The 21,201-nt window shown below is 41.8% G+C and overlaps 1 protein-coding gene across 6 annotated transcripts in view; it reads right to left on the minus strand.

The window, feature by feature from the left end:
• FMNL2 (formin like 2) overlaps positions 1-21,201 on the minus strand; it is a 333,795-nt gene that overhangs the window by 107,121 nt on the left and 205,473 nt on the right. For 5 of the 6 annotated variants that reach the window (XM_082261105.1, XM_082261110.1, XM_082261107.1 and 2 more), the window contains exons 4-5: positions 15,464-15,540; positions 3,904-3,987 (exon numbers count right to left, since the gene is read on the minus strand). In XM_082261105.1, coding sequence (XP_082117231.1) covers positions 3,904-3,987; positions 15,464-15,540 — 161 coding nt within the window. The remainder of the gene's footprint in view (positions 1-3,903; positions 3,988-15,463; positions 15,541-21,201) is intronic. The other variant, XM_082261106.1, reaches the window with a different exon arrangement.

Consider the following 21,201-nt stretch of genomic DNA (forward strand, 5'->3'; position numbering starts at 1 on the left):
CTGCTCTAAAGGGGGATCTATGGGGACCCTTCTCTAAAGGGGGATCTATGGGGACACTGGCCTGCTCTAAAGGCGGATCTATGGGGGAACCCTGCTCTAAAGGGGGGATCTATGGGGACCCTGCTCTAAAGGGAGATCTATGGGGGATCCTGCTCTAAAGAGGGATTTATGGGGACCCTGGCCTGCTCTAAATGGGATCTATGGGGACTTTAGAGCAGGGTCCCTATAGATCCCCCTTTAGAGCAGGCCAGGGTCCCCATAGATCCCCCTTTAGAGCAGGCCAGGGTCCCCATAGATCCCCCTTTAGAGAAGGATCCCCATAGATCCACCTTTAGAGAAGGGCCTTAACCCTAGTAAAGAGTAGTGTTTTTTGGTGGCTTTATTATGAAATGTACCTTGGTGTCCTTCACTAAGGTCTTTACTTTGGAAAATGTCCACCACAGCCTTTGCCCGTGCCTATCCCTGTGTTTAAGTCCACGCTTTATATGTCTAAGTAGTATTTAGATATATGTAAAAAAGATCAGTTTTTTGCATATAAACATATCAGTGTGTATTAAAGGGGTTGTAAACCCCCCTTAATGACTTCTTATTATAGGCTTACCTATAGGTACTGTAAATATCTCCTAAACTTTTACCGTTTAGGAGATATTTGCATTGCATGCAGCCGATGACCTCACCTGCGCATGCACCCTGAAGGAACGACCACCCGTGTTTTCTTCAGAACCCTGTGCTGTGAACGGCGGCTCCTGCGCGCATATGTGGGAGTAAAGTAATCGCGCCTCTGGCCAATCAGATGGCCGGAGGACGTGAACCAGGAAGAAGGACGACCGAACATGTCAGCCGTCTCAGCGGGGAGCGGGCGGCACTGCAGGGCTTCGTTCTAAGGTAAGTATTTCATAATGAGCTAGTATGCAATGCATACTAGCACATTATGCCTTTGTCTTTCAGGTTTTTCTTTTTTAATTTTTTTTTTCCTGAGGTTTACAACCTCTTAGCCCCCGTTCACACTAAGGCGACCTGTGAGGCGACCTGGTCGCCTCACAGGTCGCCGCAGGTCGCCTCCCATAGGGAAGCTGCGGACCCGTTCTAATAGGAGCGACACAAGTCACTCCGACTTAGAAAAAGGGTCCGGAGCTTCTTTGGGGCAACCAGGAGGTGACCGCCATAGACTTCAATGTTATGAAGTCCGTAGCGGCCGCTCCGAGGTCGCGGCGCGCTGCTCGCACCGTGATCTCGGAGGTCGCCCCGGGAAGTAGCGTCGCGTGTATGTGAACCGGCGCTTCAATGCTTTTGAAACCTTGTTTTAACATAAAGTTTGTAAATATATATTTGCGCAGCCATTTTTGCTGATTGCCCATGCAGGCTGTAATTTCTGCTTAGCCAGGCAGGGTGCCTCTTATCAAAGCACTGCAACCAATCAGAACTAGAACAGTAACCAATTTAATGACAGTAAACTGCACCCTTATTGGTTGCTAAACATTACTGGGCTTTATTCCCTGCACTAGCTCATTAAAAAGCCTATTGCCCTTCCTCCATGTAGATTTAGGGCACCTGTTCAGTAAGTGTCAATTATGAGGGTACGCTGGACTTTATCCATTGTGACTTCTCAGAAAAAGAGGCATAACACACAACTTTATTCGATTTTCGCTAATTAAATTTGTCTCCGTCCCAGTGACCAAATGGCATGTTGGGTCATGTTTACTCATACACAGCTATCGGCAGACAAGGGGGCCTTTGTGCTGTGTGCCATTTTCAAATGTTAGTAATTCCATTAAAAATGGAATTTTTCCACCATGGCAGATTTCTGGAAAGTGAATAATGCAGTGGCTGCTGCCAAATTTTTATTTTAAGACGAGGAACATGAATTGCACACAAACAACAGACCTAGATTATAAATGTTCAAGCTGTAGGTGCCTTTAATGATCACGGCTGCTATTGCTGCGTTGGCATGTCATCATTTTCTCTTTGTGTATTGTGTGGCCATAGACCTTCCTATGAAGTTTACTTAATTTATACCCCCCGCTGCTGTGACAACTAAAATGAAATAAACAGTGCACAACTTATCCTCCTGCCACTCTACAGGCAGCCAACCAGTGGGTATGTCTGCATAACCAACCCCCCTACCCCTGCAGATTTGCCCCAATGCCAGAACCAGAGGGAGCCTGGAGTGACAGGAAGGAAAACACTGGGGTTGATTTACTAAAACTGGAGAGTGCAAGATCTGGTGAAGCTCTGGATAAAAAAACAATCAGCTTCCAGGTTTTATTGTCAAAGACTTATTGAATAATCTGAAGTTAGAAGCGGATTGGCTACCATGCACGGCTGCACCGAATTTTGCACTCTCCAGTTTTAGTTAATCAACCCCACTGTGGCATTAGAAAGTTAGTTCACCTTTGCAGTAAAATTCACTACAGTATGCACTCAAAGGTGAAATAAACTTTGAAAAACACTGTGTAGCTGTGAAATATGTAGTTTATTTTAATTGCCATACCCTAATGCCCAACGCAGTTTACCCACAGCCTGGCTGAAAAACTACAACTGGGATTGAACAGTGTAGTCCTTCCTGTGATCTGGAAAGCTTCGCACAATGGGATGCTTCACCCCAGCTTCCCCAGCTTCACTGAAATGAACGCCCACCCTCTTTCAAGACCCACGCATGCGCAGAGCTTCCCCTGTTTCTTCAGCACTGCTGTGACAGGAGAGGAAGAGCTTACTGCACATGCACGAGACAAGATAGCACTGGTCAATGCCAGTAGTAGTTTTTCAGCCAAGCTGTGGGTAAACCGCAAGGGACCTGCAAGTATGCCAGTTAAATTCAACGACATATTTTAACCGGTTGCTGACCGCCGCAAGTACATATACTGCGGCGGTCAGCCCCGGCCAGGCAAAGTGACGTACCGGTACGTCACCAGCCTGTCACTTCCTTGTGAGCCAATAGCGGGCAGGCGTGCGCCTGCGGAGGCGCGCGCCCGCCCGGCTCGTTCCCTGGGAAGTCCGTGCATGTGACCGGCGGACCCGATGTCCGCCGGTCACTCGCGATCGTCCGCCGTGAAGGGAGAAAGGCAGGCAGCTGATGTAAACAAGCCGCCTGTCATTCTCCCCTGTGTAGGAATGGTGATCATACAGTTCTACTATGTAGGACCGTTGATCACTGTTCCTACACCAGTAGCCATTTCCAATCACAGTAAGAAGCACGCCCCTAGGGACACACTTAACCCCTCCTTCCCCAATAAAGTTAACCCCTTCCCTGCCAGTGTCATTTTTGCAGTAACATTGCATATGTATAGCACTGATTACTGCAGTAATGTCACTGGTACCCCCAAAAGTGTCAAAAATGTCAGTCAAGGGTCCGATCTGTCCGCCGCAATATCGCAGTCCCGCAAACAAAATCGCAGATCGCCGCCATTACTTGTTAAAAAAAAAAAACAACAAAAATGACAAAAATCTTTCCCTTTGTTAGTAAACGCGATAACTTTTGCACAAACCAATTAAAATACGCTTTTTGCAATTTTTTTTTACCAAACATATGTAGCATAAAACAAATTGGCCAAAAATGTTAAAAAAATTTGATTTTTACATTTTTTTTGGGGAATTTCATATAAAAAAATGTGAAAAATATTGTTTTTTTTGCAAAATTGACGCTCTTTTTTTGTTTATATCGCAAAAAGTAAAAATCGCACAGGTGATCAAATACCACCAAAAGAAAGCTCTGTTTGTGGGGAAAAAAGGACGTCAAATTCGTTAAAGTCACGCAGTGCCGAATCGCAAAATAGGCCCTGGTCAGGAAGGGGGTAAAATCTTGCGGGGCTTAAGTGGTTATGCTAAGTCTAATCAAAATTAATTTTCAATAAAAAGTGACACAAAGCGATGTTATAAGTCATATTCAATAAACAATTGACTTACGTGACTGCATATTGTGCAAAGGAAAGGTATTCCACAAGTACATCCAGTCCTTTGTTTTCTTCATTGAGAAATTCCCTCACCCACCTGTCACAACAAAATTGGAGTTAGAGAGATAAATTCAGAAGAAAACCAAAAATAGAGAACAATGTTACTGTACTGACACAGGTCCGTAAGAACAGGACTGGCCTCTGGGCAGAACGCAGCTGTGACACCATTGCAAGAATTGGGAAGAGTTTTGTCGGAACTGTGAATAGTTAGTTTGTCCTGCTGCTATAAAGTGAAAGTTCTGTTCATTCCAGAGAAGCTGACTAAATCGCTCTTTAAAAAGTTCCAAGATCAAATTCTATCCAGAAATGTTTCCAGTGTTGCCAGGAAAAGAATCATACCAAGGAAAGTTATTAGTAATCATTTGTGGGGTGATCTGGGCTGCTTTAATAAAGGTTCACAAATGGCATTTGCTCCAGACCTACAAAAGCGACGTGCAAGTTAAAGAGGAAGTAAACTCATTCATTTAACAGTATAATAAAACAGTTACATTTCCGGCACGTGCCGGAAATGTAACACTCTCATTGGTTGTGCTCTCAACCAAACTGTCAAACCATCCAATGGCTGGTATAATAACTGATCACATTTGCAGCATCATGGCAGTTGAAGATCAAACAAAGGCCAAGATGGCAGCTTCCTTGCTTGAAAACGATAGGAGGGTTTACTTCCACTTTAAGGCTCATGCACACTGCAGCTCAGAAAAAAGCTGCTTACAGGCATTGAGCTTGTATTTCTCTGCCTATAAATGCTTGAAGACGCTTGGGCTTTTTTTTTTTTTGCTCTTTCACGCATTTTTATTGAGCGTTTTTTTTTTTTTTTATCTTTTTCGAGCTTCTATGATAGTGTATTTCCTTTACAAACCCTCCCCTTAGCTCATTTTTTATTTTTTTTGTGCTTTTGCGCATGTTTTTGGGTAGTTGGTGTCTTTTCTCCTCAAAAGCTCCTTTTAGAAATGCGGAGAGCAAAATTGTTTGGCGGGCTTATTTTCTGCCTGTAAACTCCTGAAAAGGCCATGGTGTGCATGGATACATTGGGTAACATGGAGGGGAGTTTCCAGGCAGAAAAAAAAATGAGAGTTTAAAAAAGCTCAAATGCCTGTAGGAACATCGTCTTTGAGCTGCAGTGTGCATAAGCCCTAGGTTGACTTTTGAGGCTTTAAAAGGCCTTGTACTGTATATCAGCTCGCTGAGGCCCTCGAAACAACAGACGCCTTGTTTCATAGAGTGGAATATCATTTTATAGTTTATGAGATCAAAGTGATCCTAAACATACTTTATCAGGGCAGAGGGTCAGTCCAATTAAAATGGATAATCCTCTTAAAGATTTCTTAGAAATACTAAGGAGTCCAGCAAGGGACCTCATTAAAACTGTTAAGATGTCAACAGCATAACTCCAGACATAGCAAACAATGTAGCTGCTATGGGGCCCAGATGGGGATGAGGGCCCTGCAGGAGCATGCATAGGTTAAATGCCTCCTGAGGCAGTTTTTGTTCCCATCCTCAAAACATTCAAAAGCCAGGCAACTCCATTGCTGCGGCAACCCATCCATAATCCACCAGAAACATTTCAGCTTCTTATTTGGTGAATTGTGGGTGGTTTCCCATGGTAACAGGGACACCCACTGGAGAACAAACCAGCCTTTTTAATGTTTCTGGGGGATCATGCTATACGGTGTCGTATAGACATTCTGGATGCCACCCCATGTGGCCATTTTTGCCAACTCTCTCATGCATTTATGCAGCCTTGGTTGCTAGGATACTGGTGGCTGGGATGCAGAGTGTCCTTGGTTGCTAGGAAGCTGGTGGCTGGGATGCACAGTATCCTTGTTTGCTAGGACACTGGTGGCTGGGATACACAGTGCCCTTGGTTGCTAGTACACTGGTGGCTGGGATGCACAGTATCCTTGGTTGCTAGGACACTGGTGGCTGGGATGCAAAGTGTCCTTGTTTGCTAGGACACTGGTGGCTGGGATGCACAGTATCCTTGGTTGCTAGGACACTGGTGGCTGGGATGCAAAGTGTCCTTGTTTGCTAGGACACTGGTGGCTGGGATACACAGTGTCCTTGCTTTCTAGGACACTGGTGGCTGGGATGCACAGTGTCCTTGGTTGCTAGGACACTGGTGGCTGGGATGCACAGTGCCCTTGTTTGCTATTACATTGGTGGCTGGGATACACAGTGCCCTTGTTTGCTATTACATTGGTGGCTGGGATACACAGTGCCCTTGGTTGCTAGGACACTGGTGGCTGGGATGCACAGTGTCCTTGTTTGCTAGGACACTGGTGGCTGGGATGCACAGTGTCCTTGTTTGCTAGGACACTGGTGGCTGGGATGCACAGCGACCTTTGTTACTAGGACACTGGTGGCTTGGATGCACAGAGTCCTTGTTTGCTAAGAACTGATGGCAGGGATGCACAGCGTCCTTTGTAGCTAATACACTGGTGCCTGGGATGCACAGTGTCCTTGTTTGCTAGGACATTGGTGGCTGGGATACACAGTGTCCTTGGTTGCTAGGACACTGGTGGATTGGATGCACAGAGTCCTTGTTTGCTAGGAACTGGTGGCTGGGATGCACAGCGTCCTTGGTTGCAAGGATGCAGGTGCAGGGACACTCAGCACCATTGGTTGTCATAGTGAAAGCAGTGCCAGCATCCTTGCAACCAGCTCAGTAACTCTGCTTTGTGTATATATGGCAATGCTACTAAGCTTATGTGAGCATGGAGTATGTCTAATTAAAGCCAGAACCAAAATTGTAATATATTTTAGTTTACCAATCATTATATGTGGTGGCTGCATTAGTTTATAGGCCCTTTTCCCTCTGTTTACACCTGGTCAGAAACACAAGAACCAGCCAGAAACACAACCCCTGTATTAAAAGTGCGCCATTCTGGATGAAGGAACAACCTTTGGACAGCAGCACTGTCAGTTTGGAGGGAGGGGAGTGTTAGATGTACTAGCAGATTTAGATACACTAACAAACTTCAGCTAACACTTTATAAGCAGTTACAGCAAACTGTTTTTTTTCCTTTTGGGAAAAAGGTTATAGATAAATAAAAGCTGATCATTGTAAGCACTCCTGTCAGTTGAAAATGGTTTGTCTCATCCCTGTCATTGCTACATCTGCAGGGGTCCTTATTCTTTTGAAAAACAACAGACTTACTGGGAAGATCAACAGGTGAAAATAAAGGAAAGAAAGCCTAAAAAGGAAACAAATGCAGTCACCACATCTAAGAATTGGTAAGCTGCAATATAATACATTTTGCTTTTGGGTTTATTTTTTAAGGCATTGCAAAAAAAAAAGTCCACTTGCTAACTTGCTATAGTAATCAGTTTTCCCCTGGCAGGGAGATATTGCTTTTGATCTTCTGTGCATTGATCCAGCGCCTGGAGCAGCTTTGTTTTGGCTGACCACAAAGGTGGATCTCAACTCAGGTTCAACAACACAGATGCAGCTCACGAGGAGGAAGTACATTCTCCCAATAGCCCCTCTGTACCTACAGCTGCCCATACAAGAGTACAGTAGAGTTTCCAACAAAATGAATTTGAAAAATAATACGAACGTTCGTAAAATTCCCAGCACATTCAATGACATGGCAAATGCTGTTCAAAACTACTTCAACATTTTGTTTATTTTTAACATTCAATTTTGGCATAAAAAGACTTTCCTGAAAGAAATCCACTTTCACTGTTAGAAATGTGTTCATGTGAGAAAGATTTTCCATTCTGCTCTTTTGAATTTTGGCGTTATTGCGGTAAAAATTTGTCAATTTGAACTCTAATGATTAGAAAACAGAATGAAGGCTCTGACATTGAAAATTTTCAAACAAAATGGTACTACTGTGTGGCCAGCTTAAGGACTAAGGCATGACCCATGGAGACTGTCTACCTAAAGCTGAGTTCCACCCAAAAGTGGAAGCTCCTCTTATCTGTCTCCTCCCCCCTCTGGTGCCCCATTTGACACCTTTTGGGGGGGAGTGACCATTAAAAATATATTTACATTATAATATACCTTCAATCAATACCACTTTTTTCTTTAACCAATTTTGGGATTCCTGGAAAAAATCCTAAATATTAAAAACTAGCTGCAATACGTTTGTAATATAATGATTGATCTTGCTTTTTCATGTACTCCGAGTTTTTTCCTTGGATTTTAGTTTTCATTTCAGTACATAATGCTACACAATAGGAAACTTTTCATGCAAGACTGTGAATGCTATTATTGCTATATTTTTCCTATAAAGCTACTTTTGAAGCTAAATCCTCCTTTAACATCAACATTACAATAATGACAGTTTGTCTCTTCTCCTATACATTGAGCAGCAATGATGAATGGGGTGTACTCCCCCCAACAAGCTCATCCATATGGAAAAAGTAGACTAAACTTTGCGGTCTGGCTATAAATATCCTTATTTGAAGATGTGGTTTTTCCATTTCACTATACTGCTAATGTTCAGGTTTATAGGAAGCAGCTCACAAATGGGTAACATGACCAGGCTTTAGTGGGCATCCAAATCCACTCTTTCTTTGGCACAGAAAACTGCTTAGATCACCAGTCTGGCAGCATCAAACTGGTTCTTACAGACCTTATAAAAACCTAATAGATGTAATTAATAAATACTCTGCAGATGGATATCCTGCACTACCAGAGGCAGGATAAAACAAAAAAAAACACTTAGAGTACATTTAATTGCAGGTAATGTCTACATGTTCAAACCTGCCAATCATAAAGGTAAATTATGGAAACTTTTCCGAAACAGCAAATGGGGAATTCTGTCAGTTTAAAGTGTATCCGAACCCAAGAACGAAAAATGAAATGTATTGTGGCTTACCAGTCCACGGATCTTGTTGCTGCATTAGTTTACTTTTTTCAGGCTAAAATTATTTTCAACGAGTATAAAAAATACTTAATGATCCTGCCAGAAATGCAGGGTCCTTGTCACCTCCTGAGAATTCAATCGAAAACACAAACAACCTTATCTTCCTGTCAGGCTATCTTCTGTAAACGAATTCCCCCCATCCTCCATGTAATGGGAGAAATTTGTAGTCCAAATCATTGGAATAGACTTATGTGGCAACCATAGCTCCCTCCATAATAAAAGTGTAGTGAATGAGCGTAGCCGCCAGGGACAGGAGGTGTGTTACTCACAAGATTTCCAAGTAACAATACAAAAAAGGCCAAAAAAAGAAGATCATAGAAAAAAAAAGAGAATAGAAAATGAATACAACCACCTCATTAAAAAATGGTAAGTTGAAAAATATAAAAATAAAAGAAGAAAAATACCGTGCTAGTGCAAATAGCAACGAGTCAAAGTTTGCTGCAACTATTTCCTGAGATATGCACAATATAAAAATAAGATAGGTAAATGTTGCGCTAATACCAAATGTCCATAAAGATCAGAAAACAGTCCATAGGTGAAGTATAGAAAAATCCTTGATGTGATGAACACCACTCTCCGTCACCATAGATAGGCTCTGATAGCACTGCCACCACCACCAAAGGCTAAAATGGTCTCTTACCAACTCATACTGACCCCGTTTCCGGAGGTCAATAATACTTCTGGCTTAATAACCAGCTGGGACCTTTAAGAGATCCAGGGTCCTCTTATGACTCCACACACCGATAACCGAATGATACCATCATAGATAGTTAGAGAATGAGAGACTTCATAGCAGGATGGCAGAGCCAGGACCTCCAGCTGTCAACACTCAGCCACGTACTTATCAGCTGTACGCCTTCCCCCGGCATTCCCGACCTACCGGGCCTTCTTCTATCGCCCACAAAGCTTGTATATCCTCCTGTTCTTGCCAAGGCTCGGAGCGGCCAACATCCCGCGCACCTCCTCACAACACTGCCTAATGTAGATTGATCATTAAAGAGTATCTAAAGCTCACACTTTTCTTTTAGTTTCAAATAGGGTGGAGAAGACATGAATGCCCTGTCTGGATTTTACTGCTTCCTTTTAAAAATGAGGAAAAATTGTATATTTTGAGTTGTCACCAGAACAGGAATAGAGGGGAAATCTTCCAATAGGGACACTAGCTCTGGTCACAATTGTCTTAGAGGGAATTTCTCTTTAATTTCGAAAGATTTAAAGTCGGGGCGACTTGTGTTGCTCCTATTAGAACCGTTCCTGTACTACACTATGGGACGCGACGGACCGCGACTTGTCAGGCTGACCAAGTCGTGGTCCAAGTCGGATCAGTGTGATGGGCTGTCAATCTCTTTGTGTTGAGTCTCCTGGACAAAAAGTTAGTTGATATTGTATATGCCACCGACACAGAAAGCATAAAAAAATCGAATGGAGTTATGACAATAATCCAAATTAGATTATTATTATTAAAGAAATCTAATTAGCACCTCCTAATTGACGATATAATGTAGATTAAGCACATCCTAATTGACAGGATATCCTAAACCTGATAAAATGGCAGAGACACAGAACAGCTTCTACTGATTTCCAGAAATATTTAAATAGCAATTGCAGGAAAATAAAATCAATCAGTGAACTATTAATAATGCAAACTATGCAGCTTTTCTAAAATCATAAAGTTCACTCAATTCTCCTTATTTGAAATACATTGTCACACCTTTGCAGGCAGAATCCAGAGAGCATCTCATAGGAGCACTGGGAGTATACTTCCAGAAACCTCTTTTGTGAAATGTACTCCTTTGTTTTTCTTTTATCAGTACTCACAATCGAAACGTATAAGGGATTATTAAATGTGATTGGTGGCTTTAAAAAACTTGCATCATCAGAGTCAGTAATAAGCCTGCAGTTGTATGTTTGGGAACAACTTTCCTGCATCACAGGCAGGGGTAGGGTGGCCTGGTGCACTGCAGAAATGCTAGGGCTAGCACTTAGCAGAGAATTGTTGCTACCTATATACAGGGGTTGAACAAAATTATGGAAAAGGTAAAAGAACAAATTGTTACTGAATATGGTGTTGGACTGCCTTTGCCATCCAAGACGGCCTGAATTCTCCTGGGAATTGACAAACACAAGTCTTGGATGGTGGATAATGGAATCTGATACCACTCTTCATGCAAAAATTGTTCCAGTTCTCGCAGAGATGCTGGAGGTGGAAAATGAGCCCGAACCTTGTTCTCCAAAATTGACCATAGTGGCCATATGATTTTGAGGTCCGGTGACTGTGGCGCCCAAGAAAGGTGCGAGACTTTGTCTGCATGCTTGTCAAACCATGATTTAACAACACCTGCTTGGTAAATGGCGCTATATTCAGGAACTAATTATTGCACCATCGTGTGCACATGGTCAGCCGAAATTTGTACATAGCCTCTGGCATTGAATCTACCTTTCAAGGTGATGGTGGGGCTTGCAGAATACCAAGATGATATGGCTGCCTAAACCATGATTGCGCCGCCACCATGCTTTATCGCTGCCACAAGACAGTCCTGGTCTTAAGCTTGGTACCATGTTCACAACACATAAACACGCCTGGTGTTTGGGAAAAGTGTGGAGCTCGATTCACTGGACTATAATATAGTCTTCCATTGATTGATTGTCCATGATTTATGGGTTTTTTACTACTCTCTGCTCTTCTGAGCAAGAATATCGTTCACTAGTGGCTTGGTAATTGCAGCTTATCCACAAATGTTTTTCTTAGGGGGTTCCCTCAACACAGTGTTTCTGGACATGGGCTTTGGAAGACTTTGACATTGAGCTCTGGTCACTTTTGCAGCAGTTGTTTTCTTTTTCTGGGTCACAATCCTGCGCAATGCCCTTTTGTCTCTTTCAGTCAGTTGACCACGCTTATGCTTATCAGACTACGTTTTCCCATAAACTGTATATGTCGTCATAACCTTTGGTACTGTACCTCACAACACTGCAAATAAATTGGCAACTTCAGTCACAGAAGCTCCAGTTAAGAGGGCACCAACAATTTGCCCCCTCTGAAACTCAGTAAGCTCTGACGTGACTCCATATTACTAGCAGAGCACGCAGTGAATGATGAAAGTGAGGCTTCCCACCTGTTAGCTAGGTGTCTCGTCAAACAGCGGAAGCAAAAGAATGTTACATCACTTCCGCTTTCAACATGAAAAATAAAATAACTATCACACCTGCAAATCATGTAGTGTTTCCATATTTTTGCCAAACTCCTGTACCTCAAGGTTTAATTTTTTTAGTATTGACAACTAATTCAAGCTGGTCTAGGTGTAAAGAATAAAACATGATCTATAAACCTTAAAGAAAGAACGATAATGTATCAGAATGTAACTACACTGCTATAAATAAATCCCCATTGGTTCTCACTGCCACTAATAAATTGTTTATATTATGCTGGTGCTTTCTGTCATTAAAAAAGAAAAATGCTGCTAATAACACCTGCTTTTGGTGCTGCAATTCAGTATAAAAGTCTAAGGATGGCGCTGCTTGTCCCTGGCAAAGGCCAAGGATCCTGTTGCTGCTGACTGCAATTTATAAAGGCTAGGGGTGCTACTTTTGCTACCAGCTACTAATACAGACTAAGGATGCTATTGGTGCAGCCTGCCACTACTTCATTCTTTGGATGCTATTGGTGCAGCCTGCCACTACTTTATTCTTTGGATGCTGTTGCTGCAGCCAGCCACTATTTAATTCTGTGGATGCTGTTGGTGCCGCTTGCCGCTTCTTATTCCTGTGAATGCTGTTGGTGCTGCCTGCAACAAAAAGTAAGGCAGTTGTTTCTGTTGCGTGCCACTAACAAAAACTAAGTTGCAACAAAAGTTCCAGCGCTATCACTGCGGCAACTGTACTGTAGAAATTTCCAAACCAAACCGGTGCTGCTCCAGTGAACTGCTGTAAGCCAGCCTAAAGTTGCCAGGAGAAAAGGAAGGCAGCGCTAGCCAGGTATTGGTATTTTCAAAGTACTGTGTAAACAACCAAATGGATGTAAAAAACATTTATTGGAAAAGTCAAAGTTTTAAAATATATGGAATATTAATGAAATTGAATACAACCAATGCTGTACCAGACCGATTCCAGGTGGCGATCGTTAAATGACTGCAGGTCCACTGGGTGAGTTGGTCCGAACCCCTGGGGTGAGCTGAAGGTTGAAAGCAATCCAAAAGCTGTGGGAAAAGATGTATCAAACCCGTTGTTTAGATGGGAGCCAAGCCGGACCAGCCAGCGCTCAATGCATGACATGTCAGCAAACCTGGAGCAGGGCGGAAGTCTCGAACCAGGAAATGTATCCAGCTTTTCTCCTGGTAACAAAAACTAAGGATGCCGCTGGCACTGTCTGCCACCAGCAAAGACTAAGGTTACTGCTGCTGCTGCTGCCTGCAACTGATAAAAACTAGAGATGCTACTGGTGCTACCAGCCACTAATAAAGACTAAGGATGCTGTTGGTGCTGTCTGCCACTAACAAATATAAGGATGCTGCTGGTGCTGCCTGCAACTAACAAAACCTAAGGCAGCTGTTTGTGTTGCCTGCCACTAACAACAACTAAGAATACTGCTGGCCACTAATACACAGGTGCCTTCATGTAGCAGATTCCGCTTGCTCAGCAGATCGCTCTGCTGATCCCTGCTGAGCAGGTGGAGGACAGGTCTGTGTCCAATCCACTGTGCAGAGCAGACATGGACACAGTCCCGCTCTCCTCTATGGATTTCCATCTGATCCGATCCGCTAGACGGATGGAAAATAGGACCACCCTCTGTCTGTTTTTACAGGCAGGATCAGATCGGATGGCGGTGGGTGTCAGTGGACACGTGTTTGCTGACATCCGCTGCACTATAGGGTCTGATCAGGTCCCTGGAAGGTCCAATCTGTCCGTTTTTCAGGCGGACCTGATTGGAAAGTCCATGTGAAAGAGCCCTAAGGAAACTGCCAGTACTGCCTGCAGCAAATTAAGACTGAATAATAAAGCCCCATCACTGCTCACCACTAAGGCTGGCCATACATTACTCATTTCTCTTGTACAATTTTCCTTTAGATTTACCAAAACCATATAATATGAGGTCAAACCTAAACACTTTTAGTTTGTAGGCAATCAGGCAGGCCCTTGCACTACATAGATGAAGGAAAATATAAAGGAAATTGAATAGGAAAATTAAATAATGTATGGCCAGCATAAAAAAAGACGCAAAATAAATTTACCAATAGGACACATCATGTATTAAACTATTAGAAAGAGAGTGCTAGGTGTAATACCAACCTAAAAGTTTTAATAAAAAAATCTCAAATTTAATGTAAATCAAAAGAATTCTCTCACCTATTTATACAAATATATATGAACAGGTGTGTTTCACACCTCACCCTAACAATAGTGAATATTTTAATATTATCAGCTGCCTCTTTTAAATGCCCAATGGCTCTAAGCAAAAAGAATAAATAGATAAAGGCGCTAGCCCAAAGTGTACATCAATAAACCTGCAGTAGTGAAAAAGTCAAGCCATTTTGCAATATTATTAAGACGTCATACATTCCCATTCACTGAAATGACCGTGCATTTGTGTTAAGAGTTCATTAACTGTGATTCAGTCAGTACACATATATCTTGTATACATGACCATTACATATTTATTTATTTTCAGACAGCAATATGGCAACCAAGCTATATTATACATCTATTTATACATACCTTCTCGTCTGGCTCCCATTTGCCTGCTGCACCTCATGGTCCCTTCAACTCCCGGATCAGACTTGGTTGCCTCCACTACATGGTTGCGTCATACCTTTTAGTGTGGTCTAGCCGCTATGTAAGTGTGGATCTCCCCACTTGGGTTATATATTTTATTGAGTTTCCGCCCTTATAGGCTAATGATAAGTATATTTAATATTGATACCTTGCATATTTGTTTACCTTATAGACAGGCTCATTTACATATACTCCCGATAAGTGGGCACTCAGACCCACGAAACACGTCGAGTTCAAAACAATCATATATGTCAATTTTATTCAACACTGATATTGCCATATGGTTATCATGCTTGTCATGTATTGCATTGATGTCTGTATTGTATATTGGTATATGCATTACCAATTAAGTGACTACGGCGTTCACCTTAAGTTAAAGTCCCACCAGGGCGACGGTTTTCAATTTTTTGCACTTGTTCCATTTAGTGTGAACCCAATCATCAAAAAATTCCTGTGTGAATACAATATAATGCTGGAAAGGACTTCCTTCAAACCACCAAGCGTGCTCCACCTCATGCTAGTAGGATATTGCACTCACCAGATCCAACAATTCAGCAAGCAGATAGATAAACTCTACCCTCAAAGATAATCATCCCCTCTGATGTATCAACTCCATTCCTGATGGGTCCAGATGTAGCTCATGTAATAAAATAAAAAATCCCAACAAGAATCTGGTATATATTGTGATACCGTTTATTTAAACTACCACATCATGGGACTGACTTGGAAATGCGTGTGGGGTTTTCCAGTCCTGTGTATACCGATTTTCACAATCCACCTGGCAGTTTACAGCATTAGATCCCTCTCTTCTGGTCAGGAGGACACCAGTAGAGTAAACTATTCTTCTCTAGGTAATTAGAGAATAAAACTTACCCGATGTGATTTGTCCTCAAAGAAATTTCCAGCTCCCTCAGTTCTTGAGTGGACTCCTGTACTCTTCTGCGAAACTTCTAAAGAGAAACGAAATTAAATTACAATTTACGCACTATTAGGGTGTTTTCACACTAGCACTTTTGGTGCGTACCCGGGTTCGATTGACGTCAGAATTCGGTTCGTTTTGATGATGTGAACACTGTCTTTGAACTCTGGTGTACACCCGTGAACCGTACCCGAGTCCACTTAAAAAGGGTGGTCTGGGGTACGGTTCATGTGAACTTGAGTACGGTTCACTTCTGATGAGAACGCAATCATTCCAAAGCAATCAATTCTATCCATTTTGTCCCCTTCTCGTTTACAGCGGTTGCCAAGCAACATGAGTACACGCCGGCTGCAGCTTGATGACACAAGTGTACCACGGTTCATATACAAAAGTCAAATGTGAACACAGTCCATCGGGGGCAGGAGGAGGGGGGAGCAATCGAACTCTGGTTCGGACCAGGCAATCGCACCAAGTGTGAAAACACCCTGAGTCTCATCATGCAAGTTAAATTCTGATTGTATAATCTTCCTTAGATCTACCCACAAATTTATAGTGCTAGGGCCTGCCCAACTGGATCCAAATCGATTGGATGGTTTAGGTAGGTCCTCATCTTACGTGTATGGTGAACCTCACATTTTCATATTTCTGGCAGCGATTTAAGGAGACTTTTGCTCCAAGGGCGACTTATGCCTAGTGATGCAGGCTGTCCTCCTCACACCCCAGCTGCACGCTGCAATGAGACTGCTGCACATGTTCAGTATTTTTCAGAACAAATTATAGCTGGCCTTGTAACACCATCTGGATTCCAAGGTCATGGCTGCATTACAGGAAATATAGCAATATGCTACTTCTAGTCTTCAGGGTGCCTTGGAGCTCTTTACTTGTAGTTAACAAAATGCCTGTTTATATGACATAAGATGAACATTATCTGATTTGGTCAATTATAGACTGTATGTCTATGAGCAAACCCTGCGTCGACTCTCCTAAAACCTTCTGTTCTAAAATAATGAACCCGCCAGAGGGATCTGCTCAAGACATAAACATGCACCCTCAACAGGTGTGATTTTGCACATATATGCTACTATTGTTAACAGAATGGAAGCAGAAGTTGGATTTTTCAGCTGCTGTCTTGGGTCCATGGATGGTTTACCCATCATAACCTTCCCTTTAAATCAACTAAATAATACTACATAAACATTTCATACACATCATATATATTCATTTAAATACGTGATCAGTGTGCAAAATTAATAAATATTAAAAAAAAAAAAAAAAATTAATAAATATTAGGCAAAATTCCATGACACAAACCAAACGTCCTATAAAAAAAGGAAAAGAACAGCATTTTTAAAAATCATTTTGTATTTATCTCACATCATAGTATTTGATACTTGCTGCTCCCTGATTTTTTATTTTTTAAGTTTTTTTTTTTTTTTTTCAAATTGAAAATCCCAACTTTACATTGTTTATCACAAACATTTGTTGTTTACTGCACTAAGCGTTAAGCCTAGTACACACGCAACGAATTTCCGCCGACCGGTCGTCCATCTTTTGTCCAGAGTTGTGTTTTGTTGGTTGGAATGTGCCTAGACTGCACACGAATTTTCTCGCCCAACAAAATTCTACTTCAGAAGTGATGTCATGTGTTGGTTTGCTTTCTTTGTGTTCTTTCTTCTCTGAGCATGCCCAGTCTTGCTCGTAAGATTTTTCCCTGTCAAAATCTGTACTGACTGCACGAAAATCGGATGTGTTTTGACGGAGGACAAAAATTTTATAGCCTGCACACCAGATTTTTTTCGGCCGGAGTCGGTTGTCGGAAGCATCATACTAACAAGCCGAAAATCGGCAGATCGGTCGTCGGACGAAAATTCCTGGCTGAATTTCGACGCGTGTGTACGAGGCTTTAGAATTAGGTGGTTTAAAGTGTAAAAAAACATCAAAAACCTAAACAATTCACACTAAGCACGAAAAAAAAAAAACCACAGGGTACTTTCCATTTAAAAAAACATCTTTAAAGCAATAATTAGATCCAGAGGTGTAGGCAGCTGATTCTACTTGTACATATTAACCACTTAAGGACCGGGCCTATTTCTAACACTTGTTGTTTACAAGTTAAAATCTGTATTTTTTGCTAGAAAATTACTTAGAATCCCCAAACATTATATATATATATATATATATATATATTTTTTTTAGCAGAGACCCTAGAGAACAAAATGAAGATCGTTGCAATACTTTATGTCACACTGTATTTGGGCAGCGGTCTTACAAAAGCAATTTTTTGGGGAAAAAATTAAATTAAAATTAAAAAAATAAGAGAACAGTAAAGTTAGCCCAATTTTTTTCTATAATGTGAAAAATAATGTTAAGCCGAGTAAATAGATACCCAACATGTCATGCTCCAAAATTGCACATGCTGGTGCAATGGCGACAAACATTGGTACTTAAAAATCTCCATAGGCGACTCTTTAAACATTTCTACAGGTTACCAGTTTAGAGTTATGGGCCATACACACTATACAATTGTCTTTAGATTTTTTCCTTTAGATTTACCAAAACCATATATTATGAGGTCAAATCAAATCTAAACACTTTTAATTTGTATGCAATCAGGCAGGCCCTTGCACTACATAGCTGAAGGTAAATCTAAAGCCCCGTACACACGATCAGATTATCGAAAGATCTGTCGTCCGTTTTTTGTGGCATGCTAGTCTGATGTGGAAAGTGAAGAGGTTAATTTCATACGAATTTTCCCCTACGACAGAATTCTACTTCAGAAGTGATGTCATGTGTTGGATTGTTTTGTATGTGTTCTTTCGTCTCTGAGCATGCCTAGTCTTGCTCTTAAGATTTTTTTTCCGTCAAAATCTGTACTAATGAGACGAAAATCGGACGTTGTATTACGGACAACAAAAATTTTGTAGCCTGCACATCAGGATTTTGTCAGCCGAAAAGTCGGAGTCGGCTGTCGAAAGCACCATACTAACAATCCGAAAATCGACAGATCGGTCATCGGACGAAATTTCCCTTCAGATTTTCTTATCGTGTGTACGGGCCTTTAAGGAAATCTAACCACAAAAATTGGATAGTGTGTATCCAGCTTTTAAATAAAAAAAGGCATTTTTTTCAGCAAGAAAAAAATGGGCCCTTTGAGGCCATTGGGAAGTATCGGGGTAACAAACACTTTAAAGTGGTAGTAATCTCTCCCCCACAACTTTATCACATTGAAATCAGCATAAATAACACTAATGATCGCTGCATTTAGATGTCTCCTTACTTGCTCAGTTGTCTTGTAATCTGTTCCGTTCTTTCTAATGACGTCATCTGATTCATGGCACGGTCTATGTGTAGTCAGTCCACTGACAAGTGTGCCGTGTATGTTAATTCCACTCCCTGCAGCACTGCGCTCAAAAAACGCGAGACTACGGTTTCATTCACAAGTTCCTGCTACACCCCATGTGACCGTGTGACGTCACCTGGGGTGTAAACCTGGGCAGAGGACGGCATACTATAGTGGGGATCAGCAGCAGCATCAGTGTATGTTATTAGAACTCGAACGAGGCTTGGCTAAGAAACTATCGCGCATGTGCAAGATTACAGCTAGGGCTACATGAAAGGGCGGAAGTAATCTGAAATGCGGACCCGGAAAACAATATCTAGGATGGTGCCGGTTTATCCCTGGAGGCACAGACTTTCAAAGAGGTAAATAAAGTGAGTAACACGCAATTGGGGATGGATTATAAAGGATTGTTAATAGCCTAATAAAATGGACTAGATGAAAAACAGAATCAGAGTTGGAGAGTTTACTTCCGCTTTAAGTATTCCTGTAGCAGTTGAGCTTGACAGTGCCTTTGCCTCCCAATTGGTTAGTGAGGCCAGCAATTACATTAAATGGGTCAAGGAGGGGAAAACTGTAAAGCTTAACTGAAGTGAAAAAAAAATAATTACATATATGTTTTCAATTTTTAGTTCTCAATTGTTTTATCTTGATTCTTTAAAAGTCTGTACATGTACTCCCCATAAATAGATTACAATTATTAAAGGAATCCCCTTCTAAACGTATTTCTTTAATGCCTGTTTCTACAATTCATTTTTGATAAAACGCACTGAGAGCAGAGAGCGATAATTACCGGCAACCGTTTAGACTAGGGATAGACCAATATGGTTTTTTCAGGGCCGATATTTTGGTCACAATGTATCGAAATCGGCCGATATGGGCCGATATTTTGTACATTTAAAGTTTTGAAAAATAAAGACAATTTTTGACACAAATCTGGTACTGAACGTGCTAATTTTTGTTTAATTCCTAATGGCTGGCTTGCTGACACCCTAAGGTGGGTGGCTGGCTGGCACCCTGTGGTGGATGGCTGGCTGGCCGGCACCCTGTGGTGGGTTACATGCGATTATTGCTAGCAGCTACAGTATTATAGCAGTAATTACTGTGTTTACCCGGTGGGCACAACTCCCCCCCCCCCCACCAGGAGAACAGAATGGCTCCGCAGGTGGGGGAAGCAATTGCTTTTCTTAAATCACTCCCTCTATGGCCGGCTTTAGTCTTTGGTTTTAATTGTTGTTCTGTGTCTAAGACAGCTACACTTTAATCTCCCAAACTTTCTACAGTTCAAGAATGAAGGCCCACACAAAGCAGACCTTTGTGCCTCTTTGGTTTGACATCTCTGCCATAGACTTTCCCAATCCTATATACTGTGAGTGCTGTGGAATTGTGCCATCACTAGAACAATAGTAGCCCCACAAATGTCTATGTTTCAATTTTCATAAGCAGTGTTTTCATAAGAAATATTAATTCTAGGACAGAGTGCAAAGAGCTCCATTGTAGCTACCAGTCATGGAAATACTATTACAATACCTAACCACTTAGTGTTTTATTGTGTATGAACTTTTGAAGTATAAGTACAGTATCAATTTAAATGGGCTTTTGTGTACCAGCCAATTTTCCCTTTTAAAACGTATAACCATCCAAATGAAAATCTCAGTTTCCAGCTTAACTTGAAATTGCTATGAAGGGTTTCAGTGATACGGTCCTCTGCATATATAGGTTTATTAATGCCAAGGACTACACAGTAGTAATTTGATTGGAGGATATTTAGCTGGTTGGTCTAGTCCTCATTAGAATTTGATCCACTCTTAGGAGTTCCATGGACCAGTGCCAAAGTCAGATTGCTTCGGGCCTGACACAAATACTTATTAAATATACAGAATTTACAACCTATTGAAAAATGTCTTTGAAAAAGTGGCGACCCCTCCCTCTTTTCATTAGGGAGAGGACTCGCAACCAATACTATGGTATTGTTGGCTGAACTGCAAGGTACTATACAGAAGGTTAGCACAACTGAGAACAGGCAGATGTTGTCCTTCCACTGCAGACACCATATACGTAATTCAGCTTGAGAACAATTATTAAAAACTCAACTAAAGTTTAGGAAGAATGTGGACTTTACCATGTAAAGTTGTGGTCTGGATATGGACCTTACATAATTACATATAAAGCTTCCCAGCTAATTCTTACCAGCAGTGACTTAGCAGCCTAGCACAGCTTATCTCCCCCTCCCAGCAGTGACATAGTAACTTATCTTCCCCTCCCAGCAGTGACATAGGAGATTAGCTCCCCCCCTCCAGGAGTGACATAGCAGCTTATCTTCCCCTCCCACCAGTGAGATAGCAGCTTAGCTCC

The sequence above is a fragment of the Pelophylax lessonae genome, assembly GCF_965119305.1.
Source record: "Pelophylax lessonae genome assembly, chromosome: 6".
Classification (NCBI taxonomy): Eukaryota; Metazoa; Chordata; class Amphibia; order Anura; family Ranidae; genus Pelophylax; species Pelophylax lessonae.